General features: G+C 43.8%; 1 protein-coding gene across 1 annotated transcript in view; it reads left to right on the forward strand.

Annotated features, from left to right (window-relative positions):
- Positions 1–21264, forward strand: part of MMS22L (MMS22 like, DNA repair protein) — a 196258-nt gene extending 174994 nt beyond the window's left edge. The window contains exons 19-24 of the mRNA XM_069726334.1: positions 11908–12077; positions 13440–13639; positions 15852–16018; positions 16586–16682; positions 18323–18490; positions 20742–21264. Coding sequence (XP_069582435.1) covers positions 11908–12077; positions 13440–13639; positions 15852–16018; positions 16586–16682; positions 18323–18490; positions 20742–20823 — 884 coding nt within the window. The 3' untranslated portion in view covers positions 20824–21264. The remainder of the gene's footprint in view (positions 1–11907; positions 12078–13439; positions 13640–15851; positions 16019–16585; positions 16683–18322; positions 18491–20741) is intronic.
- Positions 21265–21824: the final 560 nt, after the last annotated feature.

Genomic DNA, 21824 nt, shown 5'->3' on the forward strand with positions numbered 1-21824 from the left:
TATGACTGGTTCTAGTGGTATGCTGCTCCTCACACATGTTCGGTTGTGGTGTATGTTCATATAATTGGTTCTAGTGGAATGCTGCTCCTCACACATGTTCGGTTGTGGTGTATGTTCATATAACTGGTTCTAGTGGAATGCTGCTCCTCACACATGTTCGGTTGTGGTGTATGTTCATATGACTGGTTCTAGTGGTATGCTGCTCCTCACACATGTTCGGTTGTGGTGTATGTTCATATAATTGGTTCTAGTGGAATGCTGCTCCTCACACATGTTCGGTTGTGGTGTATGTACATATAATTGGTTCTGGTGGAATGCTGCTCCTCACACATGTTCGGTTGTGGTGTATGTTCATATAGCTGGTTCTAGTGGAATGCTGCTCCTCACACATGTTCGGTTGTGGTGTATGTTCTTATAATTGGTTCTAGTGGAATGCTGCTCCTCACACATGTTCGGTTTTGGTGTATGTTCATATGACTGGTTCTAGTGGAATGCTGCTCCTCACACATGTTCGGTTGTGATGTATGTACATAACACTGGTTTTAGTGGAATGCTGCTCCTCACACATGTTCGGTTGTGATGTATGTACATAAAACTGGTTTTAGTGGAATGCTGCTCCTCACACATGTTCGGTTGTGGTGTATGTTCATAAAAGTGGTTCTAGTGGAATGCTGCTCACACATGTTCGGTTATGGTGTATGTTCATAAAAGTGGTTCTAGTGGAATGCTGCTCCTCACACATGTTCGGTTGTGGTGTATGTTCATATTACTGGTTCTAGTGGTATGCTGCTCCTCACACATGTTCGGTTGTGGTGTATGTTCATAAAAGTGGTTCTAGTGGAATGCTGCTCCTCACACATGTTCGGTTGTGGTGTATGTTCATATGACTGGTTCTAGTGGTATGCTGCTCCTCACACATGTTCGGTTGTGGTGTATGTTCATATAATTGGTTCTAGTGGAATGCTGCTCCACACACATGTTCGGTTGTGGTGTATGTTCATATTACTGGTTCTAGTGGTATGCTGCTCCTCACACATGTTCGGTTGTGGTGTATGTTCATATAATTGGTTCTAGTGGAATGCTGCTCCTCACACATGTTCGGTTGTGGTGTATGTACATATAATTGGTTCTGGTGGAATGCTGCTCCTCACACATGTTCGGTTGTGGTGTATGTTCATATAGCTGGTTCTAGTGGAATGCTGCTCCTCACACATGTTCGGTTTTGGTGTATGTTCATATAATTGGTTCTAGTGGAATGCTGCTCCTCACACATGTTGGGTTGTGGTGTATGTTCATATAGCTGGTTCTAGTGGAATGCTGCTCCTCACACATGTTCGGTTGTGGTGTATGTTCATATAATTGGTTCTGGTGGAATGCTGCTCCTCACACATGTTCGGTTGTGGTGTATGTACATATAATTGGTTCTAGTGGAATGCTGCTCCTCACACATGTTCGGTTGTGGTGCATGTTCATATAGCTGGTTCTAGTGGTATGCTGCTCCTCACACATGTTCGGTTGTGGTGTATGTTCATATAATTGGTTCTAGTGGAATGCTGCTCCTCACACATGTTCGGTTGTGGTGTATGTTCATATAGCTGGTTCTAGTGGAATGCTGCTCCTCACACATGTTCGGTTGTGGTGTATGTTCATATAGCTGGTTCTAGTGGTATGCTGCTCCTCACACATGTTCAGTTGTGGTGTATGTTCATATAACTGGTTCTAGTGGAATGCTGCTCCTCACATGTTCGGTTGTGGTGTATGTTCATATAATTGGTTCTAGTGGAATGCTGCTCCTCACACATGTTCGGTTGTGGTGTATGTACATATAATTGGTTCTGGTGGAATGCTGCTCCTCACACATGTTCGGTTGTGGTGTATGTACATATAATTGGTTCTGGTGGAATGCTGCTCCTCACACATGTTCGGTTGTGGTGTATGTACATATAATTGGTTCTGGTGGAATGCTGCTCCTCACACATGTTCGGTTGTGGTGTATGTACATATAATTGGTTCTAGTGGAATGCTGCTCCTCACACATGTTCGGTTGTGGTGTATGTTCATATGACTGGTTCTAGTGGTATGCTGCTCCTCACACATGTTCGGTTGTGGTGTATGTTCATATAGCTGGTTCTAGTGGTATGCTGCTCCTCACACATGTTCGGTTGTGGTGTATGTTCATATAATTGGTTCTAGTGGAATGCTGCTCCTCACACATGTTCGGTTGTGGTGTATGTTCATATAACTGGTTCTAGTGGAATGCTGCTCCTCACACATGTTCGGTTGTGGTGTATGTTCATATAACTGGTTCTAGTGGAATGCTGCTCCTCACACATGTTCGGTTGTGGTGTATGTACATATAATTGGTTCTGGTGGAATGCTGCTCCTCACACATGTTCGGTTGTGGTGTATGTTCATATAGCTGGTTCTAGTGGAATGCTGCTCCTCACACATGTTCGGTTGTGGTGTATGTTCATATAATTGGTTCTAGTGGAATGCTGCTCCTCACACATGTTCGGTTGTGGTGTATGTTCATATTACTGGTTCTAGTGGTATGCTGCTCCTCACACATGTTCGGTTGTGGTGTATGTTCATATAATTGGTTCTAGTGGAATGCTGCTCCTCACACATGTTCGGTTGTGGTGTATGTACATATAATTGGTTCTGGTGGAATGCTGCTCCTCACACATGTTCGGTTGTGGTGTATGTTCATATAGCTGGTTCTAGTGGAATGCTGCTCCTCACACATGTTCGGTTGTGGTGTATGTTCATATAATTGGTTCTAGTGGAATGCTGCTCCTCACACATGTTCGGTTGTGGTGTATGTTCATATAGCTGGTTCTAGTGGAATGCTGCTCCTCACACATGTTCGGTTGTGGTGTATGTTCATATAATTGGTTCTGGTGGAATGCTGCTCCTCACACATGTTCGGTTGTGGTGTATGTACATATAATTGGTTCTAGTGGAATGCTGCTCCTCACACGTGTTCGGTTGTGGTGCATGTTCATATAGCTGGTTCTAGTGGTATGCTGCTCCTCACACATGTTCGGTTGTGGTGTATGTTCATATAATTGGTTCTAGTGGAATGCTGCTCCTCACACATGTTCGGTTGTGGTGTATGTTCATATAGCTGGTTCTAGTGGAATGCTGCTCCTCACACATGTTCGGTTGTGGTGTATGTTCATATAGCTGGTTCTAGTGGTATGCTGCTCCTCACACATGTTCAGTTGTGGTGTATGTTCATATAACTGGTTCTAGTGGAATGCTGCTCCTCACATGTTCGGTTGTGGTGTATGTTCATATAATTGGTTCTAGTGGAATGCTGCTCCTCACACATGTTCGGTTGTGGTGTATGTACATATAATTGGTTCTGGTGGAATGCTGCTCCTCACACATGTTCGGTTGTGGTGTATGTACATATAATTGGTTCTGGTGGAATGCTGCTCCTCACACATGTTCGGTTGTGGTGTATGTACATATAATTGGTTCTGGTGGAATGCTGCTCCTCACACATGTTCGGTTGTGGTGTATGTACATATAATTGGTTCTAGTGGAATGCTGCTCCTCACACATGTTCGGTTGTGGTGTATGTTCATATGACTGGTTCTAGTGGTATGCTGCTCCTCACACATGTTCGGTTGTGGTGTATGTTCATATAGCTGGTTCTAGTGGTATGCTGCTCCTCACACATGTTCGGTTGTGGTGTATGTTCATATAATTGGTTCTAGTGGAATGCTGCTCCTCACACATGTTCGGTTGTGGTGTATGTACATATAACTGGTTCTAGTGGTATGCTGCTCCTCACACATGTTCGGTTGTGGTGTATGTACATATAACTGGTTCTAGTGGTATGCTGCTCCTCACACATGTTCGGTTGTGGTGTATGTTCATATAACTGGTTCTAGTGGAATGCTGCTCCTCACACATGTTCGGTTGTGGTGTATGTTCATATAATTGGTTCTGGTGGAATGCTGCTCCTCACACATGTTCGGTTGTGGTGTATGTACATATAATTGGTTCTGGTGGAATGCTGCTCCTCACACATGTTCGGTTGTGGTGTATGTTCATATAACTGGTTCTGGTGGAATGCTGCTCCTCACACATGTTCGGTTGTGGTGTATGTTCATATAATTGGTTCTGGTGGAATGCTGCTCCTCACACATGTTCGGTTGTGGTGTATGTACATATAATTGGTTCTGGTGGAATGCTGCTCCTCACACATGTTCGGTTGTGGTGTATGTACATATAATTGGTTCTGGTGGAATGCTGCTCCTCACACATGTTCGGTTGTGGTGTATGTACATATAATTGGTTCTAGTGGAATGCTGCTCCTCACACATGTTCGGTTGTGGTGTATGTTCATATGACTGGTTCTAGTGGTATGCTGCTCCTCACACATGTTCGGTTGTGGTGTATGTTCATATAGCTGGTTCTAGTGGTATGCTGCTCCTCACACATGTTCGGTTGTGGTGTATGTTCATATAATTGGTTCTAGTGGAATGCTGCTCCTCACACATGTTCGGTTGTGGTGTATGTACATATAACTGGTTCTAGTGGTATGCTGCTCCTCACACATGTTCGGTTGTGGTGTATGTACATATAACTGGTTCTAGTGGTATGCTGCTCCTCACACATGTTCGGTTGTGGTGTATGTTCATATAACTGGTTCTAGTGGAATGCTGCTCCTCACACATGTTCGGTTGTGGTGTATGTTCATATAACTGGTTCTAGTGGAATGCTGCTCCTCACACATGTTCGGTTGTGGTGTATGTTCATATAACTGGTTCTAGTGGAATGCTGCTCCTCACACATGTTCGGTTGTGGTGTATGTTCATATAACTGGTTCTAGTGGAATGCTGCTCCTCACACATGTTCGGTTGTGGTGTATGTTCATATAACTGGTTCTAGTGGAATGCTGCTCCTCACACATGTTCGGTTGTGGTGTATGTACATATAATTGGTTCTAGTGGAATGCTGCTCCTCACACATGTTCGGTTGTGGTGTATGTTCATATGACTGGTTCTAGTGGTATGCTGCTCCTCACACATGTTCGGTTGTGGTGTATGTTCATATAATTGGTTCTAGTGGAATGCTGCTCCTCACACATGTTCGGTTGTGGTGTATGTTCATATAGCTGGTTCTAGTGGTATGCTGCTCCTCACACATGTTCGGTTGTGGTGTATGTTCATATAACTGGTTCTAGTGGAATGCTGCTCCTCACACATGTTCGGTTGCTCCCCTCATCAGGTCCTGTCCCGCCTGAAACTATAGCTGGATTCCCTTCTTGCCACATTCCATGCTGCTCTATCACGATGATAAGAAAGGCGGGTAGTAGGGAGAGAGTTGCCTGGAGCAGTAGCTTCCACAGATTTTAGATTTTTTTTTTTTTGCCGAGCTCTCTGTTAAGACTTTTGCTCAGTTTACATGTGTCATCATTGGTTATTAAGTGACAGTTAATCAGCTACATGCAAGCAAATCAGTGGTCCTTGAATGTCCTTTTAGAGCTGCTGACTGCACTTCCATGGACACACAATGATCGCTATTCTGATAGTTTTGTGCTCATAGATTATCATAGTGCTCAGCAGCACGTTGTGCTTACACAGGACAATGTGCTGCCGGGAATAATTGTTTTTCAGCCTGCCCAAAAATAACCCCAACTGACAAACCAGCTTTCTTTTTCCCATTTGCTGCCCACTTAAAAGCCGCATGACAGACACTCTGCTACAGCAAAAGAGTGAACTTTTTTTATGTAAAAAAAATAAAAATGTAGAAAGTTGTTTAACATTTGCATTTAAAATGCAAATCACTCACTTGTCCAGCTCATGCAAATATTGAATGGAGGAGATGAAAATAGAATAAAATCTTATCCTTTATTAGTGCATCACAGCTATGACTAAGGGCAGTACTTCCTGAAACGCATCAGCTTGTTTTTATGATTCACTAATAAAGGACAAGATTTTTATTCCATCTTCATCTCCTCCATTCAATATTTGCATGAGCTGGACAAGTGAGTGATTTACATTTTCACCTGGGAGTCGGCCGGCAGGAACTTGGTGGTGATCCGTGCTCTGCACATGTCTATTGAGAATTGTATTCTAGTATGTCTGGTTGGGTGAGCTGATGAAATCCTAGTATTTGCAAATTTAAAAAGCAAACAAAAAAAAAAATATTTTGTGCAAAGACGTATTAAGTCTTTAACCCCTTCATGACCCAGCCTATTTTGACCTTAAAGACCTTGCCGTTTTTTGCAATTCTGACCAGTGTCCCTTTATGAGGTAATAACTCAGGAACGCTTCAACGGATCCTAGCGGTTCTGAGATTGTTTTTTCGTGACATATTGGGCTTCATGTTAGTGGTAAATTTAGGTCAATAAATTCTGCGTTTATTTGTGATAAAAACGGAAATTTGGCGAAAATTTTGAAAATTTCGCAATTTTCACATTTTGAATTTTTATTCTGTTAAACCAGAGAGATATGTGACACAAAATAGTTAATAAATAACATTTCCCACATGTATTCTTTACATCAGCACAATTTTGGAAACAAAATTTTTTTTTGCTAGGAAGTTATAAGGGTTAAAATTTGACCAGCGATTTCTCATTTTTACAACGAAGTTTACAAAACCATTTTTTTTAGGGACCACCTCACATTTGAAGTCAGTTTGAGGGGTCTACATGGCTGAAAATACCCAAAAGTGACACCATTCTAAAAACTGCACCCCTCAAGGTACTCAAAACCACATTCAAGAAGTTTATTAACCCTTCACGTGCTTCACAGCAGCAGAAGCAACATGGAAGGAAAAAATGAACATTTAACTTTTTAGTCACAAAAATTATCTTTTAGCAACAATTTTTTTATTTTCCCAATGGTAAAAGGAGAAACTGAACCATGAAAGTTGTTGTCCAATTTGTCCTGAGTACGCTGATACCTCATATGTGGGGGTAAACCACTGTTTGGGCGCACGGCAGGGCTTGGAAGGGAAGGAGCGCCATTTGACTTTTTGAATGAAAAATTGGCTCCACTCTTTAGCGGACACCATGTCACGTTTGGAGAGCCCCCGTGTGCCTAAAAATTGGAGCTCCCCCACAAGTGACCCCATTTTGGAAACTAGACGCCCCAAGGAGCTTATCTAGATGCATAGTGAGCACTTTGAACCCCCAGGTGCTTCACAAATTGATCCGTAAAAATGAAAAAGTACTTTTTTTTCACAAAAAAATTCTTTTAGCCTCAATTTTTTCATTTTCACATGGGCAACAGGATAAAATGGATCCTAAAATTTGTTGGGCAATTTCTCCTGAGTACACTGATACCTCACATGTGGGGATAAACCACTGTTTGGGCACATGGTAAGGCTCGGAAGGGAAGGAGCGCCATTTGACTTTTTGAATGAAAAATTATCTCCATCGTTAGCGGACACCATGTCGCGTTTGGAGAGCCCCTGTGTGCCTAAACATTGGCGCTCCCCCACAAGTGACCCCATTTTGGAAACTAGACCCCCCAAGGAACTAATCTAGATGCATATTGAGCACTTTAAACCCCCAGGTGCTTCACAGAAGTTTATAACGCAGAGCCATGAAAATAAAAAATAATTTTTCTTTCCTCAAAAATGATTTTTTAGCCTGGAATTTCCTATTTTGCCAAGGGTAATAGGAGAAATTGGACCCCAAATGTTGTTGTCCAGTTTGTCCTGAGTACGCTGATACCCCATATGTGGGGGTAAACCACTGTTTGGGCGCACGGCAGGGCTCGGAAGGGAAGGCATGCCATTTGGCTTTTTAAATGGAAAATTAGCTCCAATCATTAGCGGACACCATGTCACGTTTGGAGAGCCCCTGTGTGCCTAAACATTGGAGATCCCCCACAAATGACCCCATTTTGGAAACTAGACCCCCAAAGGAACTAATCTAGATGTGTGGTGAGGACTTTGAACCCCCAAGTGCTTCACAGAAGTTTATAACGCAGAGCCATGAAAATAAAAAATAAAAATTATTTTCTCAAAAATGATCTTTTAGCCTGCAATTTTTTATTTTCCCAAGGTGACCCCAAAAGTTGTTGTCCAGTTTCTCCTGAGTACGCTGATACCCCATATGTGGGGGTAAACCCCTGTTTGGGCACATGCCGGGGCTCGGAAGTGAAGTAGTGACGTTTTGAAATGCAGACTTTGATGGAATGCTCTGTGGGCGTCACGTTGCGTTTGCAGAGCCCCTGATGTGGCTTAACAGTAGAAACCCCCCACAAGTGACCCCATTTTGGAAACTAGACCCCAAAAGGAACTTATCTAGATGTGTGGTGAGCACTTTGAACCCCGAAGTGCTTCACAGAAGTTTATAATGCAGAGCCGTGAAAATAATAAATACGTTTTCTTTCCTCAAAAATAATTATTTAGCCCAGAATTTTTTAATTTTCCCAAGGGTTACAGGAGAAATTAAACCCCAAAAGTTGTTGTCCAGTTTCTCCTGAGTATGCTGATACCCCATGTGTGGGGGTAAACCACTGTTTGGGCACACGTCGGGGCTCAGAAGGGAAGTAGTGACTTTTGAAATGCAGACTTTGATGGAATGGTCTGCGGGCGTCACGTTGCGTTTGCAGAGCCCCTGGTGTGCCTAAACAGTAGAAACCCCCCACAAGTGACCCCATTTTAGAAACTAGACCCCCCAAGGAACTTATCTAGATATGTGGTGAGCACTTTGAACCCCCAAGTGCTTCACAGACGTTTACAACGCAGAGCCGTGAAAATAAAAAATCATTTTTCTTTCCTCAAAAATGATGTTTTAGCAAGCATTTTTTAATTTTCACAAGGGTAACAGGAGAAATTGGACCCCAGTAATTGTTGCGCAGTTTATCCTGAGTATGCTGGTACCCCATATGTGGGGGTAAACCACTGTTTGGGTACACGTCGGGGCTCGGAATTGAGGGAGCACCATTTGACTTTTTGAATACGAGATTGGCTGGAATCAATGGTGGCGCCATGTTGCGTTTGGAGACCCCTGATGTGCCTAAACAGTGGTAACCCCTCAATTCTAACTCCAACACACCCCTAACCCTTATCCCAACTGTAGCCGTAACCCTAATCACAACCCTAACCCCAACATACCCCTATCCACAACCCTAACCCCAACACACCCCTAACCCTAATCCCAACTCTAACCACAACCCTAATTCCAACCCTAACCCTAAGGCTATGTGCCCACGTTGCGGATTCGTGTGAGATTTTTCAGCATCATTTTTGAAAAATCCGCGGGTAAAAGGCACTGCGTTTTACCTGCGGATTTACCGCGGATTTCCAGTGTTTTTTGTGCGGATTTCACCTGCGGATTCCTATTGAGGAACAGGTGTAAAACGCTGCGGAATCCGCACAAAGAATTTACATGCTGCGAAAAATACAATGCAGCGTTTCAGCGCGGTATTTTCCGCACCATGGGCACAGCGGATTTGGTTTTCCATAGGTTTACATGGTACTGTAAACCTGATGGAACACTGCTGCGAATCCGCAGCCAAATCCGCACCGTGTGCACATAGCCTAATTCTAAAGGTATGTGCACACGCTGCGGAAAACTCAGCGCAGTTCAATGTAAACCTATGGGAAACAAAAATCGCTGTACACATGCTGCGGAAAAACTACATGGAAACGCAGGGGTTTACATTCCGCAGCATGTCACTTCTTTCTGCGGATTCCGCAGCGGTTTTACAACTGCTCAAATAGAAAATCGCAGTTGTAAAACCGCAGTGAAATGCGCAGAAAAAACGCGGTAAATCCGCCATAAATCCGCAGCGGTTTAGCACTGCGGATTTATCAAATCCGCAGCGGAAAAATCCACAGAGGACCAGAATACATATGCACTTACCGAAACCCTAACCCTAACCCTACCCCTACCCCTAACCCTATTCTAACATTAGTGGAAAAAAAAAAATCTTTATTTTTTTATTGTCCCTACCTATGGGGGTGACGAAGGGGGGGGGATCATTTATTATTTTTTTTATTTTGATCACTGAGATAGATTATATCTCAGTGATCAAAATGCACTTTGGAACGAATCTGCCGGCCGGCAGATTCGGCGGGCGCACTGCGCATGCGCCCACCATTTTGGAAGATGGCGGCGCCCAGGGAGAAGACGGACGGACCCCGGCAGTATCGGTAAGTATGATTGGGGGGGGGGGGGGGGATCGGAGCATGGGGGGTGGATCGGAGCGCGGGAGGGGTGGAACGGAGCAGGGGGGGGTGGAACGGAGCACGGGGGGGTGGATCGGAGTGCAGGGGGGGGTGATTGGAGCACGGGGGTGAGCGGACATGAGCACGGGGGGAGCGGAGCACAGGACGGAGGGGAGCCGGAGCAGTGTACAGATCGGAGGGCTGGGGGGGCGATCGGTGGGGTGGGGTGGGTGCACATAAGTGTTTCCAGCCATGGCCGATGATATTGCAGCATCGGCCATGGCTGGATTGTAATATTTCACCAGTTATAATAGGTGAAATATTACAAATCGCTCTGATTGGCAGTTTCACTTTCAACAGCCAATCAGAGCGATCGTAGCCACGGGGGCTAAACTACCATTCCCCCTGTCCCTGCAGATCGGGTGAAATGGGAGTTAACCCGTTCACCCGATCTGCAGGGACGCGATCTTTCCATGACGCCACATAGGCGTCATGGGTCGGATTGGCACCGACTATCATGACGCCTACATGGCGTCAAAGGTCGGGAAGGGGTTAATTCAGTGTCAAATTTGTCTCCAGACGGAGATGAGGGCCAAATCTGTATGTATGGTTAGTTTTACATGGTTGCCCATACAGAAAAGGCAATGGATATTCATAGAGAATCTATGGACCTTTATTGTTGTAAATACGTACAAGCATACATTCACCATTCTGACAAAAAGTATCTGTATAATTGCTGCATATTCCCTGAACTTCCTTGTGTCCTTGTCAGTCAGCGTTAATGCCTTTCAATTGACATGTCACTTCGGCTTACTATTGGGTACTAGGAGACAAACCAAAGTAATTACCAACCTTCGCGGGGAGTTCCAGGTGCATGGGCCGCCGTCGCGGGGAGTTCCAGGAGCATGGCACGCCGTCGCGGGGAGTTCCAGGAGCATGGCCCGCCGTCGCGGGGAGTTCCAGGAGCATGGCCCGCCGTCGCGGGGAGTTCCAGGAGCATGGGACGCCGTCGCGGAGAGTTCCAGGAGCATGGGCCGCCCTCGTGGAGAGTTCCAGGAGCATGGGCCGCCCTCGCGGAGAGTTCCAGGAGCATGGGCCGCCCTCGCGGGGAGTTCCAGGAGCATGGGCCGCCGTCGCGGGGAGTTCCAGGAGCATGGGCCGCCGTCGCGGGGAGTTCCAGGAGCATGGCCCGCCGTCGCGGGGAGTTCCAGGAGCATGGCCCGCCGTCGCGGAGAGTTCCAGGAGCATGGCCCGCCCTCGCAGAGAGTTCCAGGAACTGCTTTACCATAATGGCACCTACATACAGTTCCTATTACTATAACTGCACAGTTTAGACCAAATATAATTTTTTTTATTTACCTTAATTCCTTCAATTTTCAAAAATCTGCAAAATAATGTTAATTTTTTATCTTATCTGATCTTGGCTTGCTGGTATCTATTATGAGTAGATCACACCATGAAATCTCTTAAGGAATTTAAAAGAAAAAATATATATTTATGATAAATACAGAAATGTGCGTTGCAATAACTAAAAGCCAAGTCAGTTGATAAAACAAGACAAGTAACGCTGAGAACCTAAAAGAGCTGCCAGGCTTCATCTGTTGCCTGTTACAATCTCCTCTGATTTACTCCTGGTGCCACACTTGCCGTCATAGAAAGTATGTTTGAACTATAAAATGAGGCTGTGATTGGCACCTGCGGGCATGCCAAGTGAGGCAGTTGTGTGCTGCTATTTTATCTTGTTTCTTGTCTGCTTTCCAGGATATCTTGTACGGTACTGGGCATTGATTCTGGCCACTTCCAAAGCACAGCAGCTCCTCTTCCGCATCATTGATTACCTGCTTTTACCACATGCCTTGTTCCAGCAAGATAAGGGTTTGCTGCCAGCCATGCTGTCTGCTATACGGGAGACCCTACCTCTCTTTCTACAGGTTTAAATCTCACCGTATTACTCTCATTATGTATTTTTTTTAAGAACTGGTGACCAGGAAAGAGCAGAAAATGTTTTATAAGCTTCACAAAAGTCTGTAATGATGACTTTAGTTCGTTAACATTCCCTTCTGTCTTTACTTTGTTTAAAAATAATTTTTCCATCCTCCATTTCCTTTAAGAGAATTTCCTTGTATAGTCAGCACCATAGTTTAATTGCAAAATTGTCATATTCAGCTGGAGTCGCACATTCAGGATTTTAATGCCAAAACCAAGAGTGGATCTGAAGGGTACGAAACGTAGTAATCGGACACGGAGACCTTCTCTTTGGAGCAAGATTCCTGTGTTTTGGCTGAAAAAAACTGCATGTGTGTTCCAGTCCTTGTATTAGAGGTAGCTCCAACTGAGCAGTACTGGAACGTTGTCATATACATTCTGATTGTGCACTACAAAATCTGTCCCACAGGGCCATTTTGAGGATGCTTGTTTCAAAATGACATGTTGCTGATTGCTCATGGTAACATACTGGCTCACCCCATCGAAAACTGAGCGCTGAGTACTAAAGATCTTCATTTATTCCTCCGGCTTTCATTAATAGAGATGCGGCCACATAGCTTCATTCACGCTATAGCTTGTTGTCCTGGACACCGGCCACCGCTGCTTTCTAGCTTGTAAGCACTGACTTAAACTGTCTGGGATTAGGGGCTAACCATGTACTCCACTCATCCTAGCCAAATTCAAAATCGTGTTTTATAAAAGCTCACGGAGGAAAAAAAAAAACCTTGTAAGCACTTCCTATGTTATACTGTCTAGCAGTAGTGGTTGGTCTCCAAGGCAATGAGCTGTGTACAAAAGAAAAGTGTGAATATCTCAAGAACACCTGGAAGCATTAAAAAAATTGCTTGTAGTTACAATAGCCATTTATGAAGATGGGAAAAACCTCTTAAGATTGTGGACTTGAGATTTAAAGGGGTTGGCTTACCATTACTGGTCAGATCATAAGTGACTAATATTTGCCGTTTACACCACTACAGAGACAATGGGGAGTGCCTAAGCACTCACATCCCAGCAGCACACTGCTTATTAGATGGGCACACACCATGCTATACCCTGTGAATTTCCGCTAGCACTGTAGTATGCAAGTAAATATCAGTTTTTCATGTTGGTTTTAAGTGTCCAAAATTGCAACTATTACTTACTTTTTGCAATCTATTGAGTGGATGTAATCCGTAATAGGGAGCCTTTTATCAGATTTGTAACAGAAATTCCAGCCAGAATTTAGGAATATAATAAACTTGCATTGCTGGTTAAGTTTAGAAAATAAAAGAATCTTAGCATATTAATGTTTTTTTTTTTCATTTTAGGGTCTGTCCATTATATCTCGTCAGTCCCAAGCCGCTTATGTAAAACAGCAGCTAAAAACGACTATCCAACAATATTTTGGAAGGTTTCTTCCCAATGCACCTTCTGTATCAGGAAGTCACCCGATGCTGCTAGCTCTGTGCGATTCTGTTCCGAGTCCGCATACAACTAACCTAAGAAGGACTGTAATGGAAGTTGTACGGTGAGCATAGACGGAATCAGTTCAGTGGGGGTTATGTATGGATATTAATATGTTATCTGGCCTAGTTGTATTGGTAACATGGTGATCAGCATGAAGGACGTGTATATATAAAGTGACACTTGCTGCTTCTTGGCTATGGACTAGTGATGAGCTAACATGCTCTAATAGTGTTATCTGAGCACACCGAAGATACTGTGTTCCAGTGCCCGCAGCTGCATGACTCTCAGCTGTTGGACAGCTGTAACACATGCAGGGATTCCCTACCAAACAGCCGTGGCGACTCAAACATGGGATTCGAGCACTCCGTTAGCACATGAGCCTGATCACTAGTGATGAGAGAACGTGCTCGGATAATGTGTTATTTGAGTATCTCGGGCATAGTCGGGTGATATGTTCGAGTCCCCTCAGCTGTTACACAGCCGCAGCACATGCAGGGATTTCCTAACAGCCACTGGGACGCTAGCTTATTACTCAACTATGCCCGAGATACTCCAATGACTCCTTATCCGAGCACATTCACTCATCACGAAAAGGGACCAATAAAGAGTTATTTCATCTGAATAATGAATGTGCTATGTTGGGGGCTCACAGCACACATCTGCTGCCTCCTCGATGGATAATATACTAAGCCAGGAGTCTGGTTTTGGATATTTTAAAGGAATTTGGACATAAGTGCCCTCCTGAATTGCCTGCATTAGTAAATAATTTTATCTCCTGAAATATGACCTCTGTTTTTAGAACTCTGCATTGTCTGGTTCCTCTAGGATTCCTCAAACATTTACGGCAATATAACCTTCTGGGTGTTACCACTTTGGGGGTGTCTGTACATAGTGTGATCTTGTACAGTCAGTGCTGACACTGTTACTGTCACCAGACAGTCCTTGTTATCAAGGGAAATGGTTACACCCAGTTGTCAATTTATTCATAGATATGTAGAGAGAATTGGAGGAGCTTTGATGGGGGGGTTGAAGATTTCCACTCCACACCTGTGTAAACCTACAATATGTTATTGGTTTTTTAGCTAGTAGATGGCAGCGGTTTGCGGATTCATACGACAGTCACCTGTATGTCAGTTGGCACACAGGGAAATAACCAGCTTGAGCCGCCCCCAACGACAGTTGGAAAACTGAATAGCGACTGAGAGTTGCAGGCGGCCATCTTGGACTGCAGTGAGTTAGAGACAGATGTGACAGGAGCACAGGAGAGTTAAGAGGAATGGGTGTGTGCAGTGTGCTAGGAATTGTCAGATTACTGAGGAAAGGTGCAACTGTGCCGGTGATTCCTGTCAGAGAAGAAGAATCACATTGGGGAGAAGACTATGGTTGGATACAGAGTTAGATTCCACCCAAAGCATCGGCTGTGACGTGAATGGTCTTCAGGCAAAACTGCGCTTCAGGTGACAAGCCCAGGATCCACTCCACGGTCTCCCAGCTACACGGCCATTCGGACGATCAGACAGCCACTTCTGTGTTCAGTTAACGGCCGGTAAGCCCTGAGCTCAGGCCCCACCACAGGGATCCCGGTGGGTGCATACATGCAGACTTTAGAGAGAGCGTTTGGTGCCAAACCTAAATTCTCAGTGATATTGTGTGAACCTTAGCTAGATATTCCCCACAGTGGGTGAGCTTGTGTATAGATAGCATCACAGAATTGTAGTTTTCGAGAATTAAGTTTGTGAATGTCTATGCTGCACCGCAGCAGGGGCCACCTCTTGTACTCCTCTATTTGCACCCCTGCTCTAGGTAGCTCCCGGTTACCACAGTAGGCAGAACCACGGGTCATACATATTATAGTGTACCCGATAGGCCCCGTATGTTCCATCGGTTGTGTAGCGCATGGGTCCTAGCTGATCTGGGCTAGGTGTGTGATAGTGTTTCTTTCTTGCGTTTCAGGGGTAACAGTTTTCGTTGTTAGTAAAGACTAGTTTCTTAACAAACTGCCTAGTCGTATTCTTTGTCCTCGGACCACTGTATTCTGGGAGAGACCACCCCGGTACACGGTCTACAGAGGCTTACAATTCAGAGTTCTAAAATAAAAAATGATCCAGAGTTGTTTAATGAAAAATACAGATTTTCACAATGACTAATATGTCAGGAGTGGTCACAGATCAAGCATTAACTGTTATTTCATCGTATAATAAAAAATGTATTAAATGACTCCCTAAAACTTGCCGCACTTATGTCTTTTCTCTTGGGATCACTGTTTGTTTTAGAGATGGCTACTTGCAGTTCAAAGGTCATGCGCCACCTCCTCGTTTAGCCACTATTCTGTCATTCATAGTGGATGTGTTCCAGAGAACCAAGACCATTGATGCTGCAGATGCTGATACTCTTCTTCCATCGCTTCTAAAGTGTTTGATACTGGTCAATGAGCCGCAGGGTAAGCTAAATGTAATCTGGAAAGAAGCTGTGGCCTGCTATTAAGTCGGCATGAGTCCCCCCAAAACTATTTATGCATATGTAGTTGAATCTATATGCAACTGACGCTGTAGATCTAAAGCCTGTGTCACTCCAGCACTATTCCCACTCCTCACCACATCTTCTTGCTTGACTAAAAGTCTCCATGCTGCGACTTCAGTTTATTAGGGTTTCAAAATGTATAGTCTGCAACCTGTATGTTAATGCAGACATCAAACGGAGATTACAATTGCTGTGTTTTTACACACAGACCCCAAACGACTATAGTGATGCTAAGTATATACACTTGTGCTGTATATACACTATGCCTGTAGACCCTTTTTACATATCCCACTTGCAATAGGTTCACCACCGTTTTCAGTTTTGTTTTTTTCCCTCAATCCTTAGATGCTCTAGGTCAAAACAACTTTACAGTGTCATGGATAGTTCTGTCTGACCCACTTAATATGATGCTGATCAAAAGAAAAGTCATTGGTGTAAGTTTGCAAATATGTAACCAGTGCTGATGATTTATGCTTTGATCGTTCAGTTAAGAAGCTTTCTACGGATGCACTACAGCACATGGTTGAAGGCTGTCTGGCCGTACCGCAAGGCGATGCTGCAACTCGATTAGCAACAAATTTAAGGTACAATCATTGCTTAAAATGAATCTGTCATCAGGTTTTTGCCACCTAATCGGAGAACGTCGTAACTTAGAGACAGTGACAATGATTTCAGTGAGGTCACTTACTGGGCTGCTTGCTGTAGTTTTGATAAAGTCACTGTTTTATCAGCAGTAGATTATCGCTCTATAACCCTACCCCCAACACTGATTGGCAGTGTTTTGCTTATTTGCAGTGTGAACAGAAAGCATTCAGCATTCAGAGATCTAGTAGATCTGGCAGGGACTTTATCAAAATTGCAGCAAGCAGCCCGTAAGTTATACATCTCTGGAATCGTCTCTGACCCTACATCATGCTGCTCTCCGATGCGGCAGCAAAATCTTGGTGGCAGATTCCCTTTGAAGGAACACTGAATATAGAAAGTGCTTAAAAAAAACAATTTATCTCATTATCTCCTCTTGCTGTTGGTTCTACTTTGTCTCCAAGTATAATTAAAACTGAGAAGTAAATAAAGAAATCTTTGTGGTGTGTCCCTAAGGCTATGTGCCCACGTTACAGAAATGCTGCGCTGCCACGGGTAAAACGCATGCGGAATTCGCATGCGTTTTCCCGCAAAACACAAGTGTTTTGCAAGCGTTTTTAGCTTGCAGAATGCTTGGGTTTTCCAAGCGATTTGAAGCATCGCTTGAAAAAGTGACAAGTGCTTGACAAGCTTGACCAACTTTTTACTATTGATGCTGCATAGGCATAAGATAGAATGTTAAAAAAAATATGGTTATTCTCACCATCCGACAGCCCCCGATCTCCTCAGCGGCGCTCCCAGGGATGCTTTGCGCAAAGGAGCTTCGTGACGTCACGGTCGCATGACCGCGACGTCATCCCAGGTCCTTCGCGAAATGCATCCCTGGGAACAGAAGCCGCCGTGTGCACCGCTGAGAGGCGGGAGGACTCGGGGCCATCAGAAAGTAAGTATATCCATATTTTTTATTTTCATTCTTTTTTTTTTTTTTTTTACAGAAATATGGTTCCCAAGGGCCTGGAGGAGAGTCTCCTCTCCTCCAGACCTGGGTGCCATCCGCACATGAAGCGCTCACTTTACGCATGGTTGGCATAGCCACATGCGTAAAGTGAGCGTTAAATGCAATCCTACTGCTGCGGAATCGCCGCGATACCGCAGAAATAATGAACATGCTGCGGATTTTACCGATATACGATTCCGCAGCATGGGCACAGCAACTACGGAAACCTATAGGATTGCTTGGGAATGCGGTTTTTATGCGTTTCCACTGCGTCAAAAAATGCGGCAGAAACGCATAAAAAACGCAACATGGGCACACAACCTGAAGCTCAGTCATGTCCCCCTTCTCCTCATCCTCACTGTCCTGTGCAGTGCTGGTTCAGGAGCTCTTCCACCTCTTTTCAGTCACAATTCAGGTATCCAGCCAAAAAATGGAACACAGGAGGACCCGTGTTCTCCAAAAATCTTGGGACTTTTTTGCAATTGCTTTTCTGCTATATATTATGTATGCATAGATTACATGTGCGATGAATGCGGTCAGCCTAGGTGTAAGGTGTTTTTTTTTTTAATTTGTTTTTTATTAAAACGTACATTTTTATTAAAATATATTCTGACTATTGGTTCTGCTGTTTTTGTTTCCCTGCAGACAGTTTATACTTGAAAATATAACCATGTATGACAATCAAATTTTTTCCATTTTGGAGACCCTTGCAGTTTTAGACCAATCGCTAGTTGCCGGCCTGATTCCTACCATCAGTCAAAGCCTTAAAGAGTCGGAGCACAAACGTGGTCTTGGACGAAATGCTTCATCCAGGTAAGGTGGCTGTGTATTTTCCGTTTTTTTTTATTTATTTTTTTAGGTCATGTGCAAAATTTCTATTCACATAATTTTTTCAGGAGCCTGTTAAGTAGTTGGTAATTTTTTAGCTAGCTATGACACATGAGGTTGCCTTTAAAACAATCACGTCATAAGCGCAGTTGTTGCTGCTTGCAGGCAGAATTGAAAGTGAGAATCTTTTACTTTTTTTTCCCCCCATGGAATCAAAGCAAAACATTAATTTCATATACAGCTCTACGACTTAACATGTGTTAATCTTTAAACACCTAATAATCTGCAGTTTCTTTACAAATGTATTGCATTCATCTTTTTACATATCCCAAGCACAACCCTATATTAATGTAACAGTAAACCTAGGAGTCAATGTTTAAATTAAGCTAAACATATATCTCTCATTTCTGGATTATAAGACTGACTTTTTAGCAAGAAAAAAATCTTGCTTAAAAGTGTGTGCATTTAAAAGTTCAGAGGCAGCTTCCTGTGATTAATGCTGACAGTGTCGTTTCCGATCACTAAGAGAACTGCTCCCCGTCTTCTTGACCCATACTGATCAATCTGATTGGTGACTGTCATGAGACAAAGCTACCAGCTTCTACATGTATTCTGCACATCCCCAGTAGCTGAAGGACCTTTCCTTCAGCTACTGGGGATCAAGTGAACAGTCGCATTCATGGAAGGAACTTCAAACCGTGGTTGTGTTTGCTTACATGATGTGTCTGGGCTGATTGAGTTTGTAGCCATATGTGTGTTTTGATGATGTAGTTGAGCTGTCTCTCTTTTGCTGTAACAGTGTTTGTGTAGAAGAGCTGTGTGTACATACTGTAGAGTTCTGTGTGCATGCGCTATATAGCAGCGCTGCGTGTATATAGACAGAGCTCCGAAGACACAATTTGTATGTTTCTCATTTTTATGTAAAGATGAAAGTAAAGGAGACTATTAAGTGTTTAACCGCTTCCAGACATAGGATGTACATTGCTGGTGCTTGGAGTGGGCTCGGCAACTGCCTCTAACAGCAGTGAGCTCTGAGCAGTGCTGTTAACCATTTAGATGCTGCTGTCACTTTAAGTGGCATTTAAATGTGTGCACAAATCCCAGAGCTTAATTTGTTAGAGCATAATGCTGAGCACTGTAGAAAAGAATCTTGTCAAGAGGTCTGCCCATCGGAGCTCAGTCATGAAGTAAAATGAGGGCTAAGCGACTGTGTGGCACACATGCTGTCCAGTATTAAAAGGCTAGTTTGATGCAAATGTATGAATAAGAGGGGCAACCACTGTGCAGGTTAGTTACTTTAAAGGGAACCTGTCACCCCCAAAATCGAAGATGAGCTAAGCCCAGCAGAATCAGGGGCTTATCTACAGCATTCTGTAATGCTGTAGATAACCCCCCGATGTATCCTGAAAGATGAGAAAAAGAGGTTATATTATACTCACCCAGGGGCGGTCCCGCTGCGGTCCGGTCCGATGGGCGTCGCGGTCCGGTCCTGGGCCTCCCATCTTCATACGATGTCGTCCTCTTCTTGTCTTCACGCTGCGGCGCAGGCGTACTTTGTCTGCCCCGTTGAGGTCAGAGCAAAGTACTGCAGAGCGCAGGCGCCAGGAAAGTTCAGAGAGGCCCAGCACCTGCGCACTGCAGTACTTTGCTCTGCCCTCATCAGGGCAGACAAAATACGCCTGCGCCGGAGCCGCAGCGTGAAGACAAGAGGAGGACGTCATCGTATGAAGATAGGAGGTGCCGGACCGGACCACGACGCCCATCGGATCGTTGAGTCTAATCTAACCTCTTTTTCTCATCTTTCAGGATACATCGGGGGCTTATCTACAGCATTACAGAATGCTGTAGATAAGCCCCTGATGCTGGTGGGCTTAGCTCATCTTCGATTTTCGGGTGACAGGTTTCCTTTAAGCATTGGTGTCCATGTAGGGGAGATCCAAATAAATGGAAAGGGACATCCAGCTTTTAGATGGCATTTACAATGATGTAGAGGCACAAACCCTCAGGAGACCATTTACCAACCAACATGAAATCTTACAGAACTAAGGTACAGTAGGTTGTAAGAAATGCTTTAGTTTAAAGGGCAGAAAATTACGGACATAGGCATTGGCAAGTAAAACCGCTTAAGCATCAGCTGAAATAAATGGAAAACCAGTCTTTTCTACTTTCATGCCAACCTTTGGTTTGTCAGAAAGATATTTCTGTTTTTAAACCAATTTTTTTTGCACTTCCATAGGGAGGCTTACAGAAGATTGCTGTCACACTTGGGTGAACATGGACAAGATGAGCTACGGACACTGGAAAATGAAAGATTTTAGCCTTCCAGGAATGCCCACAACTCCGATATAAAGAAACTATCACATTCAGCGAAAGTTGCATTTCACAGAGAGGCTGAATTGTTTAAGACCAGTATTGGTTCCCGTCTTTTAAAAAGAATATTGCTTTTAATTTGAAGCAGGTTGGTTTTTTTAATAAAATGATCCATTCCATATTAGAACTGCAGCAAAACTTTTCTTCCTGGAAGTTTGTGTAGTTCTTCTTGTAAATATGACTCACAAAGTACTCTAGAAACACAACTTTTAATGTTCATCATAATTATGATGTTGGTCATTCTGTGGACAACTATTAGTCAATTATATTCATCCCACAAATCAGATTTTGTACAAAGACTTCCATATTTGTTCTATCTGCTTTTATTGCACTGAACCTAAAAATGCTGTTTTCATGTATCACTGGTCATAAATTTGTATAGGAAAACATTTTGGTTGCATTTTTTTCCTTTTTTTTTTTTTTTTAGCCCACATTTATGAAAATCCAGGCCTTTTTGTGGAGGGGCAGCAAGGCTAATCATTTCTTTCTAGAGCTAGCTACCGACCACAATCTTTTGACAACTGTTGTAATTTGCTTCTAATGCCAGCCTGGGGGTATCATGCACATGTCCTGTTCATTAGAGTAGGCCAGATGCACGATACCCGCCCATGATGCATGTATTTCAGCAGTAGGGTGGATTTATGGTACCATTGGCATGACCCACTTACTATGTGAAAGTAAGCGGCTCCAGACAGTGCCAGGGAAACTCCTAGTGTTGTGCTCTCACAGGCTTTCCATATTTTGTATCATCTAAATGTATGTTTCCTGTATGTAATAATGCTTGCCAGTGGCCGTCTACCGTTTCCGGTGTCTCTACAGTCCCTTTCCGCCATCTTGTAACTGCAGCTCTGACTGGCCTGAAGTCACTGCTAACCGTTACTATCTCTAAGGCCAGGTTCACAGTACGTTGTGGCAGTCCGTTAGACAGACTGCGTTATAACACGGTGTA

Source organism: Ranitomeya imitator, chromosome 5 (assembly GCF_032444005.1).
Source record: "Ranitomeya imitator isolate aRanImi1 chromosome 5, aRanImi1.pri, whole genome shotgun sequence".
In the NCBI taxonomy this organism is placed as follows: domain Eukaryota; kingdom Metazoa; phylum Chordata; class Amphibia; order Anura; family Dendrobatidae; genus Ranitomeya; species Ranitomeya imitator.